The 17,240-nt window shown below is 47.3% G+C and overlaps 1 protein-coding gene across 2 annotated transcripts; it reads left to right on the forward strand.

The window, feature by feature from the left end:
- Nucleotides 1-406: 406 nt before the first annotated feature.
- Nucleotides 407-16,311, forward strand: Tp53inp (Tumor protein p53 inducible nuclear protein). Of its 2 annotated transcripts, none has more exons than XM_076827802.1 (4): nt 407-628; nt 11,462-11,657; nt 13,055-13,533; nt 14,260-16,311. In XM_076827802.1, exons 1-4 carry the CDS (start codon nt 422-424, stop codon nt 14,416-14,418), a joined length of 1,041 nt encoding a protein of 346 aa, XP_076683917.1. In that variant the 5' UTR covers nt 407-421; the 3' UTR covers nt 14,419-16,311. The 2 variants fall into 2 exon arrangements, with proteins under 2 accessions (XP_076683917.1, XP_076683919.1); XM_076827804.1 differs by lacking the exon at nt 407-628 and adding an exon at nt 1,726-2,211.
- The last annotated feature ends 929 nt before the right edge of the window (nt 16,312-17,240 follow it).

Consider the following 17,240-nt stretch of genomic DNA (forward strand, 5'->3'; position numbering starts at 1 on the left):
ATGCTGTCACACACCCCTAAGCCACGAATATTAAATAGTTACTCAGGTCGTCAAGCCAGCTGCATACTATCAGCCACGTTAACCTTCGACCTTTCATTTTACTAAAAACGAAATGCTGCCACGATAACGATCACCACTGACGTCCAACATAGCCGATTATAGATACTCTAATCCACAAAATCTTCAGGCTTCACAGCCAGCCAATTCCCCACCTTTCGCGCAGCCTACGTTTCCCAGAATCTTCCATCGATATTTCACAAAATCTCCTCTTACCTACCGCGATCCAACAGAGCTGAAACGTTCCTCCATTGATTGCAAAAGTATCACGCCTATACATCACATTTTACGAGCAAAAATAGAAGGCCAAAGTGATGGACGGTTTGAAGCGCGAGCCACCGTGCGCCGAGGTGATCGATGCAAGATGGGGTGCCCCGGGGCCACCCGACGACACGGCCCTGATATAGCTTTAAAAGCCCTCCACGCGGCTCGTTCCCCCACCAATAGTCCCGCGCCGCCGCTCCCCGCCCCACGACAACGGCTGGACTGCCCAGCCAGCCAGTCGAAATCAGCTGACGACTATTACTGCGGGCAGTTGCTACCACGGCTCCTCAAACGCAACACTGTTCAGGCGAGTGGATCCTTTTCTTCATTACGATTCTTCCTCCTCTGTCTGTTCTTTTTGTCACACGCCACCAACCATACACAAACAGAGAGACACACACACACAAACCCGATCTCTCTCTCTCTCTCTCTCTCTCTGTCTCTCTCTCTCGTTCCCCTTTCGCGTACACCGCTTCTGTTTCTCTGTTTCTTCCGCCGTGTTGCGAGGGGGGTCAACGATACCCCCGTGTTGCATCGCGCTCGTATCCAGAACCACCACCGACAATCGTCGTTTGTCAGCCAAGATAAAACATCACCCGCTGTTTGACGTACACCTCTACACTACGTTTTGGGTCCCGTTGCCCGTTCTACCTGGCCGGTATGCGGTTTACCGAACGCACCCGAAAACGGGACGGAGGAGAGTGCGAAGAGGCAAGACTGGGGATAGTGGAGATCGCAGGGAACCCACGGGGCGATTAAATCGCCTGGCAGTAGTACGACTGCGAGAGTGCGTCTAAGCCTGTGCGTGAGCGTGTACGTGAATGGCCCCGCAGTTCAGGGTGCACTCAGTGTGGGTTTCGCTAGTTTAGCTACAGTGGTGCACCGAAGGAAAACTACTAGAAACTGCCCACTTGTTGTCCTTCACCGCGGCCAGAGAAAGAGAACGAGCGCGAATTCGAAATCAAGGTCGTTGTCACAGGCAGCTCTCTCGCGTGTGTGCACCGGGGAACTTGGCTTTTTCGTGGTGCCACTGCGCGCCCGACCGCTGTAGCACGCAGAAAGCGTCAGTCCCCTCGTTCGTCGAAGTTAAAGGCTTGTCCCCGGGGTCGGTGCTTAGATGGGTGACCATCTAGGGAAACTCCCGGGGTGTCGTGTCCCGTTCGTTGGCATCGCTTGGCTCCCGAGCTTTTTCCAATGGCCATTGGTAGCCTTGAACGCCAAGTTGCTAACAAGAACAACAAACAGAGGCCACACCACACTCCACGTAACTCCTTCGGATCGCGGCGGACGATGTACACGCGAGCCTGGCCCGGAGGAGGAGAGAGGGTCCCCCGGAACCCGGAGCTTTCCTCGTGACGCGTCTGTGAAAGAGTGACACTTGGAAGGAAATGACACCCACCTCGCTGCTTAGCCGGCCTTGTAACGCGCGGGGTTCAGCATCGAAGTGCGAACTTAGAGCCCACACATGGGTGGGATGTGGGTGGTGCATGTGTGCGTTGTGTTCTCGTCCGCGTCGATGCGATAGAGCACGAAGGATGCTCAGTGGGAGAGAAAGAGAGAGAGAGCGGGAGAGAGAGTGTGTGAGTGAGAGAGAGAGAGAGAGAGAGAGATGTTACGCCGCGTGTAGTAGTGGGGAATTCGATCGAAACAATGCAGTGTGCCGTGGAAGAGCGCTTGGTAACCGCCGCGCGCGCTTGATCGACGCGCACGGGGGATTGTTAGAAGTGCAAGGGCAATGGCAGTGGTTGTCACCGATGCATCGTCTTCCCGCGTCGTTCCACGAAGGCGCTCGGTTACAGGCGAGAACACCAGGGAAGAACGGACCAGCGACGACGTTGCCTGGGCGTTCTCGTCGAACGTCAATTGTGCAATGTCGCCGATTCGCAAACGGTGCGTTGAGCCAATGGCTTCTATTCTCGTCCCGATACACATCATTTTTATCCGCGGATCAAGAGGCCGTTGCGTGGGTGGGGGGACACACATACACGCACGGTTGGTACCCCTTTCTCTGACACCGAATGCACACACCGGCGTCCGTCTTCCTTTCTCGCTGGATCTAGCTCCATCGCGATTCGTCGAACGACTCTGTTTACTCGCAAACGGAGTAGTAAACCGACGGGGAAACTACTGCGGCAGGAGGTGGGGGGGGGGGGGGGAGGAGCACCGCGATGGCTGTTACTCAGTTCTGCGCGGAAACTATATTCTTTGTTCTGAGTCGGTAGTGTATTGGCGACACTGTGGCTGGGCCGGTAAGAATATCGCCCCGCTTAATGGGGACGCTGATCGGGTTTACGCTTCCTAAGCGGTGAATTTTTAGTTACGATCGTGGCGCTGATCGATGGTTCAAGGTGGGGTCTTTCGCCTACTTTAGTGTACTGCCTTTTGTACTAATACAGTTCGAATTAAACAAATTATCGAAGATGTTTTACTTAACTGACCTCATGGGGTTTCAATTACCTCTTCAAATCCTCAAAATTGTATTATACTTTTTTGTACGTGAATTTTCGAATTAAGTAGATATCGGTTGAGCAGGGTTTTTTTTAAAGTCATCCTGCTCAATGCACTCAGTTATTATTTTCCATAACGAACATTCAGATGTTTCTCTAGTAGCTAGGCTAGCCTTCGACTAAGTGCCTTCACATCTGGGGTAGGTTAACAACTCCAGGATATTGCACTGCAGTTGTTTAAATTGCAGCTGTTACACCCACACTTAACACATATATGACCCAAGTCCTCCGAAGACGTAATTTACGCTTAGCACAGACTTCAACAATGACTACCGCGGCGAGACACAAATCCAGCCACTAATTAACATATCCTAAAATTCAGATCTACTTTTCAGACCTAACCTAAATATTCAGACAAGCTTAACCCACACTCAGTTTTTTCCCAAATTCGGAACAAATCTTTACAGGCAAACTCACAGCTAATTGACAGCCACCCAGGTACAACATCCTCCTAAAACAAGACAAGAAGAAAACCTCGATAACGTCGAAGCTCAGTCTTTAAACTTCCTCCATAGATTATCCCGCAGGTCTTCTGTTTAAGTCTGCATCGATCAGCGGCCGTATTACTAGAAACCCTGCAAACTTGAGCAGGATTTCATCATCGTCCGGCTCTTCCCTCCCCTCGTCCCATCATAGCGGACAAACAAACTGGTTTTTAGCAATTTCACCGACACGGTGCTCGCTCTCCCCGCGCCAGCTCCCAGCGACCAACACATTGACCCGGTTCAATCGCTTCTCACCAATTTCGCTGGCGCTGTCACTTCTCGCGCGTGTCCACGCAGGCAGATGCCAACGCACGTCGCTCGTGCCGTGTTATGTAAACTATCGTTCCGCGGCGTTACATAATTTCCGAGATAAAAACGGAAATGTTTCGTTTGGCACGCGTGCACCAGCGATGAACCCGCGCTTCTGCGCAGTCAATTGCATTCACTGATCCAGCACGCGTTCGAACACACCACGGAAACCTACCGCACCGCGAATGGACGGGTCTGTTGATCCTGCATTCGAGCGATGGGGGAACAGCGCGATAATTCCTTCTGCACGATAGCCTGCTGGAAAGAGTAGAGTGTCTATTCGAGAGACCTTCCTGTAGAGTTCACGTCAGGCCTGCCAGCCTGACACGCGAAGTACTTACATACCATCGTTCGTTTGTGTGGATACCGTTAGAGCTGAATCGGTGATCGGAAGAGTCCACTCCTAGAGAGAAAAAAATTTAGGTCATAGAAAACAACGATGTAGATTGTAGAATACTCTCCAATCTGCGGGGCGATTTGTTTCAGTGGGGAATTCCAATGCCCTCATTTTCTTCAGCTACTGGAATCATCAAAATTCTACTGCAAGCTTTAGAACAGTGTAAATTGTTTTTCTTATTAAAACACTTGAAGCTTAATACTTTTGTCTTATAATTTACTGCACGATAATTCAGCATTAAAAAGTGAATAAAAAATATGGAATATTCTGTTTCCACACTAAGCTTCATTTTTGAGAAAATAGATCTTCAACTTCTACAACCTCGATTTTCTCGCCAATGAAGAAATTGTTCTCTACACTTTTTACTGTAGAATTGCATTCCACTATTTTGGATCATCTATCGCGTGATGACGAATATTTAATTGCGACGTTTGCGAAGTAATCTATGCCTCGCAGAAGAAACACAACACTGAAAATCGCTGTGTAACAATGGTTCTGTTTAAGCTCCGTAAAAATTCAGCGCGTCACCTAATCGCCTCTCGAATCGCAGAGTTGATGACTCACGCGAGTCCGTTGCATTTTGCGCGGTAGTCAGGCTGCGAGGCGCGTATAGGACGTCGAGCATTTTTCTCACCGCGACACCGAAAGTCCTGCACCGTGTCCAGCGACCAAGGTAGACACTTCGTTCCCGTTAAGTCGCAGGAAAATCTCCCTCGGACAGCCTGCAATCGCGTGAATCACCTTTTTTTTCCTCGGAACACCACGCTGAATCACCCAATTCGCCTGCTCGTAGGTTATCGTGCGGTAATCGTGATCCACTCGCGCGATCCATCGCGTCGATTAACCGCTTCCCCTGCTCTGCTGTCCCTCGCAGCAATTTCTGTTTCAAAGCTGTACTTTCCGATCTGCAGGCTAGGCCTCGACGGGGCTACTGCGAGCCTGCCTGTAAAATAGCGTTACAGAGTGTCGAGTTAACGGAGTGGTAGTTAAATTATTAACGCGCCCGCTGCTGCGCCGCGGAAATACTTTGTCACGGGGTAATACGTCGAATGTAGATTATTACGAGACAGGCGGACAGACAGACGGAGTGCACGTGCACGCGATACACGCTCTCGTATAGTCGTGGCGTTCACTTCTGCCTGCCTGCTTCACTTCGCGTCCGAGCAAACCTTACACTGTCAAGCTCGCATCAATTTGCGGTTCTAGGCTGATCGTGGGACAATTTCCTATGCAGGAGAGCGGGGAGCCTAGTGCAGCAATGAGGCAGATCCAAATTTAGATTCGGAACTGACTTTCATTCAGCAGAATCGCCTCGAATACTTCCTCCAGTCAAGCGTCACGACTGGTGGCACGATTTGCCCGCTGGGTGGGCGACAGGGGGCCCTCTGGGTAATGTCCGGTGGACAAATGGGTATGTCTGTTGGGGCTAGACGGGGGACCTGATTCGGGTGAGACAGGAAATTCTTTTTGGGGCCTGAACGAGTATCCAAATTGGGTGCATAGAGGGGCACGTTTATTGGGACTTGGTGGTGATTTAAATTTAGGGACCAAGGAGGGGGGGGCACGTTTATTTGGGTTGGACAATGACCCAAATTGGGGACTAAAAAGGGCACTTTTTTGGGACTGGGCAGTGATTCAAATTGGGGACCATGAAGGACACTTTTAACCCATTAACTGCCAAATTTTTTTGTTTGAAATTTTTGGCAGGATAAGTTATATATATATATGTGCACAAAAAGTTGTGTAATAGTATAATTATATTCAACTTATTTTTTGTTTTGAAAATATTCGATATTTTTGAAAAAGTCCCAAATAGGGATTGTGGCAGGTTGCATGAAAGAAAACTAATAAGAAACTATTTCTTTTATTATATGCTTTATCTGATGCATACAAAAATAGCTGTTATTTATGCCATTTTCCAGACAGTCCACATGTAACCCGACGCAATTCCAATTCTGTTCCGTTCAACTTACAGACGCAGTTCAAATTTGTCGCTTGTTGTAAAGAAACGAAGCACAGAATACACACTTTCTGCTACACACAATATTGACTGATATATATGTGGAATGAAACTAAACTGTCAGGCGCACCAAATATATTTTTGGCGCCGAGTGTTGTACGTAAAATTCCAAAATCCCCAAATGGGGATCGTGGCAGTTGATGGGTTAATGGGCCTGTAGAATTACTTAAATTGGGGACCAAAAATGGCACTTCTATTAGGACTGGATAGTGGTTTAAATTAGAGACCCAGAAGGGTACTTTTGATGGCTCCGTCCAAGGACCTAAATTGGGGACTAAAAAGGGCACTTTTAGTGGGACTAGGTAGTGACCCAAATTGGAAACCAAGTATTGAAGTTTTATTAGAACTGGATGGTGATCCAAATTCGAGACAAAAAGGGACACTTTTCTTGGAACTAGACAGGGATTCAGTTTGAAGACCAGGAAGTACACTTTTGTTAAGACTGGGCAAGCGGAAGGGAAGTAGTCCTGTTGCTTTTGTCAACTCTTCTGTTACACACCTTTTGATACAGAAGTGAGGGACTGTCGAGGCCTCTTAAACCTCTTTTTAATGAAATTTTATTGACCTCTAGTTGATGGAACAGTGTCAGGTGAATTGCTGATTAAGAGTATGGACTGTATCTAAGTAGTGGCGTGCTCATACCTACATAATCTACATACATTAATATTAAATTAAGGCATTATGTACGAGTAGCAAAAAGAATCAACGTAAAAGTCTGTTAAAAGACAACGAACTCAACTTGCCCTGAAGTTCAATACTAGTAAAATTAAACTAAAACTAGACTGAAGGTGTTTACGATTTCATTGTTGCCTAATGCACCCCGGTGTTAAGTTGCTTTGACTTAAACCAAACTTTATCACCGTTATTAGAAAAATTGCAGCCAAGTTTATCGATCCACTTAAACCGATAACAAAATGGTGAATGTTTTCACTCCGCACCAAGAGCATTGTACCTGGCAACGATAGTTCGCTTCGTATAGCACATTCGCGATTGTTTGTCGAAGCGATACCCGCGCAGACGTAATATCAGGACGGCGAGCTATAATTTCAGCGATGAAATCAGAGACTTTTCTGACGCAACGATAAGGCTTACAGTAACCAACGTGATTAGTCTAATTATGATTCACGTGGAACTAGCAAACTTGAAGCTCACGTGTACCGACCAGTAGCACTCGTCATTTACGTTATCTGTGTGAAAGAAAATATGATAAATACATAGTAAAAAATACTGTTTCAAGAAAAAAAAAAGAAAAAAAGTAGTTGATGGATGTACGAAAGCATTCCAATCAACCTTTTACTTTGCTTCTAATCTTCCAACCAGAATAGAGAATGGCCTTTGTTCAGACAGTTGTGTTTATCCAAGCACTGCGTTGCAATTTCCAAGATAATTCAATTACATGGCATTTCAAGGCTATTTCTGTCGGTAAAGGGCCTTGAGATCCGATCTCACTTCGTCAATTTAATCCATTAGAATCGATTTTGAAATCAGTTGAAAATCAGTTAAATTGTCCGTTACGGATTACGGGACACTCGAACGATATGGCACATAGGGGCCCATTTAAACTCGACGCGAGTGAGTTGGGACGTAACTGTCGAGGAAAAGAGTATCGCTGCCGACTCCGTCGCGCTCCTAAGCAGCGTGCCTCAAGGATTCGCCTCTCCACGCGAGCTGCGTAAAAACTAAACCGTTGTCCATTATCATAATTACGTCGCGCGACACTTAGCATAATTAAACATCGGCGAGACAGCTGAACGGCGAGGCGTTCGCACGTATTCCAGCCGGCACACCGTAATCGATGGCGTAGAGAACGGGCAGCCCGAGTCGCGAAGAGAAAAGTACATAACCTCGGCCGCTGAGTATTTATACGCGCTTGAAAAACGCGAACCTCCACGTAACTCGCGTTTACGGCTTTGTTTCGACGGCGGAAAAAGCGTGCAGTTACGTGAATCGCGGTCGAAATTGACCCAGTTCACTTCCCAACGCAGTGCAGATTGGGTGGCGGAGGGAACAACAAGATACCTTTAGCTTAAAAATACAAGAGGAGTAGGAGTTTTGTTTTGGTCTAAAAAGAGACAGGGCGGGTCCAAAGAGTAAAACACTTGGGGAGCTAAAAATAAATCAAAAACACTGTTGTCGTCTGGGACAGTGATGCAGTACAGAGTTAAGGAGATCCAGATCGCTGCTTCAGATAAATCGTATTTAATCGTAACGATGGGTTCAGTTTATTGTTTGTTGTCAGTCTTTTACGTTGTTCTTACAGTTCTTAGATACGTTGGAAGTTAAGCTAGGGTTGGGATATGCGTAGTGGTTTGGGTTCAGGTAGAGGAAGTCTAGGTTGCATGTGATTTGTGGCCCAAGGAATGCTGGCCCTGTTGAACCTGTTATGAAACAGGTGTCCCACTGCCCCATGGGGTTACATTGTGGTTATAGGATTTTTGTGTCCAGTTGAATTAAATTGTTTGGTGACTAGAAGTACAGTGATGTATAATAGGTTGAATACACCTGTTTAGGTTGCCGCACAGGTGGATCGGGATAAGTGGAAAATTGAATACATTTTCCTTCAGAACTTAAGAATAGTAGTATGTATTGATGAATACTACATACTTGTGATCTTCACTGTTTGTGGCCATCACTAGTTTTTGCTATCACTATTTGTGGTCATCACTATTTGTGGCCAATACTAATTGTGGTAATCACTAGTTGTGGTCATTACTAGTGGTGGCTATCACTACTTTTGGCCATCACTAGTGTTAGCCATCATTATTTGTGGCCATCACTAGTTTTAGTCATCACTGTTTGTGGTCATCACTATTTGTGGCCAACACTAATTGTGGCCATCGCTAGTTGTGATCATTACTAGTGGTGGCTATCACTACTTTTGGCCATCACTAGTTTTAGCCATCATTATTTGTGATCCCACTAGGAATCCCTACATAAATCGCAGTTCCCCAAAAGGAAAATATTGAAGAACTTCTACACACCACTATTACCAAAATCCCACCTAGTAATATAGGGTTATACAACACACAAAATCATGGCCCTCGCTAAAAACTGCACGCTGAAAAAAGGTATTGATTGCTGCCCAGTATAGTCTACATCAGTGCCACCCGAAAACATGAAATCCTCGCTGGTTTCGACGCGTGATGGAATAAACTGTTCTGCGCAATCGGACGCGTGTTTGCGAGCCAGTGACCGTTCATTTGGAAAATTCAATTAAACCCCCCCGCCGCTGTGTATGCTAATTAACGTATCGGCGCAATATTTTCCATTTTCCGTTCTTTAATTAGAATCCAGTCGCGGCCGAAAGGTCGAGTATCCAGCCGACGCTTCGCCAGGCGATAAGGCCCCGTTATCTTTGCCGAATGAAATTAGCGAAACAGATGTTTAACCCCGATACGATTAAGCATCAATCGTTCCACGTTCCTGATCTCACTATTTACGATTCGTTTGCGCGCTGTCCACGAACGGGGACGTGCTATTCCGCGAGACACCACGTCTTGTTCACGCGGCCTGCTATCGAGTCCCCAGCACTATCAGTAGGTACGTGAGCACGCTCTGAAATATTGCGGACTGTTTTCACAGTGAATCTAATCACCACTGGCAATTCATCATCATTTTCTTCGCCGTCCATTTGCCGCTGTAATAACAATCGAACAGCGAGGGGATAACCGAAAGTGGTGTGATGTGACGTTTGAATAGCGCGCGCAGGAAGTCGCGGGCCCCGAAAATAGAATCATCTGTATCTCCAGAACGGGGCCCTTGATGGGAAAACGGTAAAGGACTTTTTGATTCGATTTAGCTTCGTGATTCCTTCTAGCTTGGGCAATTTATTTTTTTCCACATTCTTAACGCACCCCTTGTATTTTAAGAAGCAGTCTTTTTCCAATTGAAGCGAGACTTCTTGAACACTATTTAAGGAAATTAGCAAGCTTCAGATCACCTGAATACACTTCGATATAGCAAGTCAGCGGTAGCCTCGCACCTGCAATTAAAAACAAAAAGAAAGGAAGATTTGCAAGTGTTTTGCTGAGTAATATACAGCAAGGGCAAGGAATGATGAAATGCAATAACGCGAGCCTCGATAAATAACGAGACACATCGGTGTCCCATTTGCGGTGATCGCCGTTTCTCAGCGAGGCGTTCTCACGCGCAGCGCCTCTCATTGCGCAACGGTCGTGAAATAATTGCCAGGCTCCCTCTATACTCGCCATTACCCGCGTCCACAGACGCTGCTTCGAAATATTTACAAAACCGTCGATTATCGTCCAATAATCCGACACTCGCTGGCAGATAGCACGCGCGATGTTGTCTTGCGCAAGTGGGCGCAGATTCGCGACGTGCGATGCGGTTGTTCGATGTGTAACGGGCCTGAAGTAATTATAACATGGTGACCATGGACCAGATAGCCGGGCTGCGCACTTTCCGCGCGCGCCGAGATACATTTCCCGCGGCAAAGCGTGCTTCATGGAAGATCAACCCTTTTTTTCTATGGCGACACACCAACACACTGTTCCGCGGAGGTTAGGCACGTTTTACAGAGTAGGAGCTACTAGGGTCCCCAGGGCGCTGAGTTTTTAGTCAGGCCCTGCACAGTGATGGGACTTGAGATGAAATAGGCAAATCCCAGTGCAGGAGCACACTAAATGTCAGGCCTACGAATGGGGACCTCTCTCTGTCAGCGGTAGCCTTCATCCTTCCAGCGATCTTCCCCTCGGTGTTGGCCCTGGTGTCCTGTTCCTGTGACTCCTACTGTAGAGTGAATGAAACCTGACACTACCCTCATCTAGCCGGACCTGGAACACAATTCCCAGGTCAGGGAATTGTACAGTGCGTCCCGAGATAAGTGACTTTATAAACGCAGCAGGGACTCGGGTCCTTAAGCCTCTCCGAGTGTTTCGATGGCAACTCAAACGCCCAGGGACGTTCTCAGTCTACTCCTTGAGCATCAGAGCAGGGAAGCGCATGTAACCAAATAAGTACAGTCCTGTAACAAGTAGCAAAGGACACATTCAGCGGCTTTAGCCTCAATAGTATCCATTGCACACCACTAGAGTGGGTCTCCCCTTAGTCGCTTATCTTGGGGACGCAGTATAATATCAGCGAGCATCTTCGTTACACTCTCACATCCCAATGCCTTCCTCAAGAAGCTAGCACTGACCTCTTAGTAGTAGTTCCTCTACCACAAGCCAGAATTTGGATTCGACTCACGGTACAGGAACACCATTACTCTGGGATTAATAATTCCTCGCCCATGCTCCCCTTCTCTTGTCCCATAGTTAGCATTCTAATAGCTCCTCCGCCAAGGCTCATAAACAGAGAGATCCTGAGAATCTCTTTGACATAGGGAGGCGCATTGAATACTAAGCTCCCCGTCGTTGGGATATTTTGTTTGACCCGGCTCGTTCTCGCGTTGGCGTTTCAGGCGCTGAAGAGCAAGAAGAAGAAGAAGGTCAGGATGCTGAGCAACTTGGCAAACTACTTACTCGGAGGTAATATCTCCAGCGCGCAGGATGCACGGGAAGGGTCCAATAACGAAAGCCCGGAGTCCCTTCCAGTAATGGCGAGGCTCAGTCAGGTGGAGGTCGAGGGCGATGACTGGATCCTCATTGACCCTGCTGGTACGTCTGGGAGGGGTAGCCTTCTCAAAGGAGCCCTCCGAGAAACTCGAAAAATCGCCCGCCAACCCTTTCCAGCCTGGCTGCTTTTCACGTCGGGGAGGTGTAAAACGAGACGCGTCTTTGCACAGCAGACGGGGCTGACACTATCGCTCGATAACGTGATGCTGCACGGCGAAGGATAGTGGAAGCATTTGTCGGATGTGCTTCGTGCGACGGGGGATAACAATTGGGAGATTGATCTTTGTGGGAGGGGATGCTTTTTGGGGCTCTATTGTTTTTTTTTATTGGAAGTTATGGATTGTGGGAGTTTAACTTTGGAGGAATTAATTCTGAGGTAGGATTTCGAGTTTCTGAGGAGTAACGTGAAGGGCAGTTGCACTTTTTGAGATAATGAGGTAGGGAGATTGCAGAAAGATGTCTAAACGAACCTGGTCTTGATTGAAATTCTAGTATTTTTCAATAAAAAAAGAAACATTTAATTTTACAACATTTCACTGAAAAATGAAAATTTTCGGGAAGTCACTGCCAGTTATCGCTTTTTAGTCATTTTTTCTTGTGTAAATTATGCAATATTTTCTTCTCCCTAATCTCATTAGCAGTTATGCTTCTACTCTAGTTTATAATAAACAATTGCGTTCAAATTTCTCTCAAATCTAGAAAGAATGGTTTAACACAGATCTGAAAACAGCAGATCCTGCTAATAAGACTAACAGTGTCTAACGAAATCTAAATTTACTAGCTCTAGCCTTTTTCAAATCCAAAATAACAATAATAACAAAATAATGGAGAAGTTTCTGTCTGCTTGCCAAATATGGAAAAACGAAGAATAGTTGATAACACCTCAGAGAAATTGTGAGTTTTCATATTATCACGAATATCTGCGAAACCGTGATATCGAATAAATTTAGTCCAAAGTTTTCTGTTTTTTGCTATCTTACAATACGGTGATAAAAAATTTTCGAAAAATGGTGGTGGGGATAAATTTTGAAAAAATAATTTTTCTTCGAAAATTCTTTATCGCCTTAATGTAGGATATCAAAAGCCATAAAACATTTTTTCGATATCTCTCACGGTTTCGCAGATATCCACGATAATATAAAAACGCAATGTTTCTGAAGGGGTGTTTTCACCCACAGGACCGCTTTCCAAAAAAGTCACGTCCAGATGCTCCTGGCAGTTTCACCACTCTAACGAGCGAAGCTGAAGGGTCTAAGGAAAGCTAGAAGAAAGCAGAAAGGGCCAATAATAACCTGAATATCCCTCAGCTCCCCCAATTTTCACACTTCCACTTGCCCAAACCCCTCAACTTTGCTCGTGACACCCATAACCACTAAATTCCGCGGGAAGTGGCAGCCAAAAGGCCCAAGCACTAACGAGGGTTTGTTTGAAATCCGCAGTTGAGGGCGCGACGGCGCTGGAGGAGTCGTGGTACGTAACGCCACCCGCATGTTTCACATGGGCAGGCCCCGTGAACGTGGAAACGTCACCGCTGGAGGACCTGCTGATCGAGCACCCCAGCATGTCCGTGTACCGAGCCACAGCGTCTCCGGTCGCCCCCGACACTCCACCGCCCACACCCGACGAGCCAGAAGCGAGGGACGCCGAGGAGGACGCTCTAATTCCCGCTGTATCCGTCAAGACGAAAGGGCAGCGGGTCCAGGAGGATGTTCGAACCCCTGTCGCGTCTGCCAAGACGAAAGAGCGGGATGTCAAGGAGCACATCTCGAATCGCGCCGTTACAGCCGCGCTGGAGCGTAGCCCAGGGAGAACCGAGAACGACCAACAGAGCCGTAGACCCGCCATCCACGATGGGAGACCCGCCGTCGATCGTGTACGCACCGAGAAGAGGATAACCCTGCTTCGATCGGCACAGAAGGTTCTAGTCTTCACTTTATTACGATTTCCGGGTTATAGGTTAGGATGACGAAGGGTTTTGGATGACGTGGTAGTTGAGGGAGTTGGGGCAAGGAAGTCTGTGGGTGGATTTAGGTTACTGTATGCAGTAGGTGTATATGCCAAGCGAAAGTGACAGGGCTGAGTGTTCAGGGAGATTGTGTTAGATCGTGGGGAGGTATGTAGGGTGGATGTACCAAGCAAAGGAGATAGGGAAAGCGGAGGAAACAGTGTGTCCATTTGGAGACCACTTGACCTTAGCCAATTGAGTTCTCTTTTACTTGCTACATTCAGCTTTGCTAGGTCCACTTACACTTGGTTGCGATGAGGAACTAAAAGTATATGGACTATTCTTGGCTGTATAGTTAACTAAAGGTATAAGTCTCCAACTCGTGGGAACTTGGTAGAGAGCGATCATTAGCCCATCTGCTTTGTACTTGCGAAGCCCAATCGCATTTGATTAGGTTTGGTAGGGTAGCGGAGCTGGAAATTCATAAGGAAAGCTTTCTCATTCTTCTCTTGCCTAGCCCCTTGAAGTTTGATCAAGAGAGGTATAAGGAGATGGGCATAAGAGAGTGGATAAGAGTTCCTAGATAAGCATAGTAGAACCAGGAGTCCTCGAAGCCTAGCTTCCTAGGCAGTTACTTCTACAATTATCTTGTCCAGTTTGTTTATGTGTTTCTAACGTATCCGGATGATGTTTGTCCAGGTTTTCGAGAAGAGGTCAACCCAGTTGCTGAAGAGAAGCCACCTGGAGAGGAGCAACAAGCTAAGCGAGGTGTTCAGCGTAAGAGGCAAGCGGCCACGCCGCCAAGACCGTTTGCGTATTCAGAACAGTGGCGTAAACAACAACCGGAAATGCTGCTAGTCATTCGATCTCAGGCCAAGGTGTACTCAAGTACCTTCTTCCTAAAGCAAAGAAAAAAAACGAAAAAAAAACATCACACACATAAACCTAGATACACGTATGAAGACACGCAAGAACGGAGCAGAAACAACATAACGAAACAATCTGATGCGAAGCTAATCAGTTCTAACCCCGTAACGCGTTCATGCTCGTTGGCACGTGTCGCGACGATCAGTCACACGTTACTAAACCCGGAGAATCACGTGGCCACGCGCAAACTAAAAGCGCCGAAACGTGTTCTGACGAATAACCATTGACATCCGGGGTACCCTCTGCGCCCTCATCGGGCGAACATGCCATCAATCTTTAGTCGAATCGCTCTCTCGTATCCGAAAGTGGATATTTTTATTTACTCGACGTCAGAAAGAAATGCAACTCTCTTTCTCGAACGTTATTGGTCGAAAGGACGAGGTATAAGTACCTTATATAACTCATGAGAACTGTCACAGCTCGCATGGCATCTAAAATGTCCTAACACAAGTCAGAGGGCGACCAGTTTACTTACAAAACGGGAGAAGAAATGGCGGGTGGGTCTGACGGGCGGACACAGCGAACTGGGCGAGCGTTTTTGGGCCCAGAATATTAAAACGGACAAATGTCAGGTGGTACTTTGAATATTAGGTCTTAATAGATGCTCTGTTTTGTTAGGACTGGATTTTAAGGTAAACTTTCTAAGTGGTCCGACGAATTTCAAGGATAGTTGAAATCGTCTCCAAACAGGACAATAGGCGCGGGGTCTGGGTTGCAATAGGGAAGACTAGGTTGATGGTGAGAGACAGTTTTTGGTCCTTGAGCTCGTATTGCTTTGTGCACAATTCAAGATTTTGGAAGACGACTATGACAAGATATACAAGAGTAACAATTGGGGATTTTTTATGTTTTATAAGGGGAGGACGTTTAAAACCGAAACATTGTAAATAACCACGCGAAGGTGGTGTTCTGTCAACTTCTAAATCTATGATACAATACATATGCAAAGTGATACGCAGTAAACTGAATAAGAAAAGTACTTACAAAACTGAAACCCTGATCTTCCACGGTTGAAGCCAGCTGAAACTACTTAAAAACCACTGAAATTCCAACGAATTCCATCAGACTACTTGAGTATTAATATTCAAAGCCACTTGCCACAAAAATAGTTTATCCTGGGCCCAAAATACGTTCACCCAGGTTGCAAACGCCATCCTGATAAGCCGTAAAGGAAAATACACGCGGCTTCGTTCGCGACGAGGGCGCAGGTTACCCCAGAAGCGCACGGGTCACGTCCTATGGTACTCTCTTTAACCGCGTGTATATTTTTAGCCTCCCTTTAGTATGGGCAACTGTGTTTCTACTCGTACTCGTTAACGTTTAGTTTTATTTAAGACGTTCACCCCTATCCCCGTAGCGGACAGAGTTTAACGTAATCCTCCGTTTTCTTTCATCCACCCCCCTAACCCCTGACGCGTATCATACTAGACAAAACGGACGAACTTCGCTTGGACGTGGAGACCTTTCGGGGCTGGTTCGTCGACATGCGCATCAGGACCACGGCCTTCAGACTCGCGCTGGACTACTGTGACGTAGTCGAGGGCGCAAAGCGAACAGACACGTTCCAGGCGTGAACACTTGACTGTACACCGAATAATCGCCCGTGACGTCCCGGGAGGTCGTTAATATATGTTATGTTAGTTGGAGAAGCGACTCCAAACCCGTAATCAAGCTCCCGGTGACGTATCTCGGAACCAGCGCCGGCTGGACCACTCCCGAACGAAACGGTCAGTCAGGGTGTAGGCTCCAAGCAGTAAGGCGATTGCTCAGACACTGCAATGTAACGTCTATTAATGGGTGTCCGAATAAATATTTATTTAGCGACACGATGTACGTAATATCGATCGATATCGACCGCTATCGTAGTAGGCCACCACGAGGGCGCAGCAGAGCCTCCTGCCGAGCGTGATGGAGCTGCGTCGCGTCCAGCTTCGCGTAGAACGAAAGGACATTTTAGCACACTTTCCGGAATCCCGTCGTGAGGTATCCACGATACGCGGCCACAGATGCCAGAAAAAGCAAATACAAAAGTAGCGAAGCTCGCTCTCCCTCTGCTCGATCCGACAGAAGCCTGGCTGGTTCTAAGCTCCTGCGAGTCGTTATCGCGCAGCTGTCGCCTCGTGCAGAGAGCCGCTGGGTCCTTGGATCGAGCGAGGGGGCGCAGGGCTCTGACAAGATTCCAGCTGGAGAATCGGTTTCTATATTGTTGACGCGCGTTGTAGCGCGTCCAAGTCTCAAAGTATTCGCGGGTTGCGTGGAAGAGGAATAGTGCAAGCTTGCCCCCATCTGGGGGCTCGTTTCTTTGGTCAACGAATCTGTTATCTCGTCGACACGCCGCGATTTCGTTTCAAAAGACTCTTCGACCCAGGCAGCCATCAATGGCTACCTAGAGCGGTGCAGCTGAGACTGGTGGAGGTTTCCGTGAGGTTGCAGAGAAATCGATGTCTCCGTCGTGCGCAGCGACGTTTAGTGGTCCCAATCGAGACCCGCCAGCTTCGATTTTCATATATTACTCTAAGAATTCTCGCGATGCGCTGATAGCATCGCAACCGCCTAGGCGCGGGGTACAAATCGTGCAACGGTGATTTCTTCTGTGAAGAAAACGAGGATTAGCCGTGTCTCTTTCCCTCTTTCTCTCCGATTCTGGGCTCAGGGTACATTTCCAAAGGAAAGAAATTCGAAACAGATTGCATCCAGTCGGTGTGCTGCAAAATTCGTCGATTTCTCTTCAGCCTGTAGAGATGAAGCGCTTC

The sequence above is a fragment of the Andrena cerasifolii genome, chromosome 15 (assembly GCF_050908995.1).
Source record: "Andrena cerasifolii isolate SP2316 chromosome 15, iyAndCera1_principal, whole genome shotgun sequence".
In the NCBI taxonomy this organism is placed as follows: domain Eukaryota; kingdom Metazoa; phylum Arthropoda; class Insecta; order Hymenoptera; family Andrenidae; genus Andrena; species Andrena cerasifolii.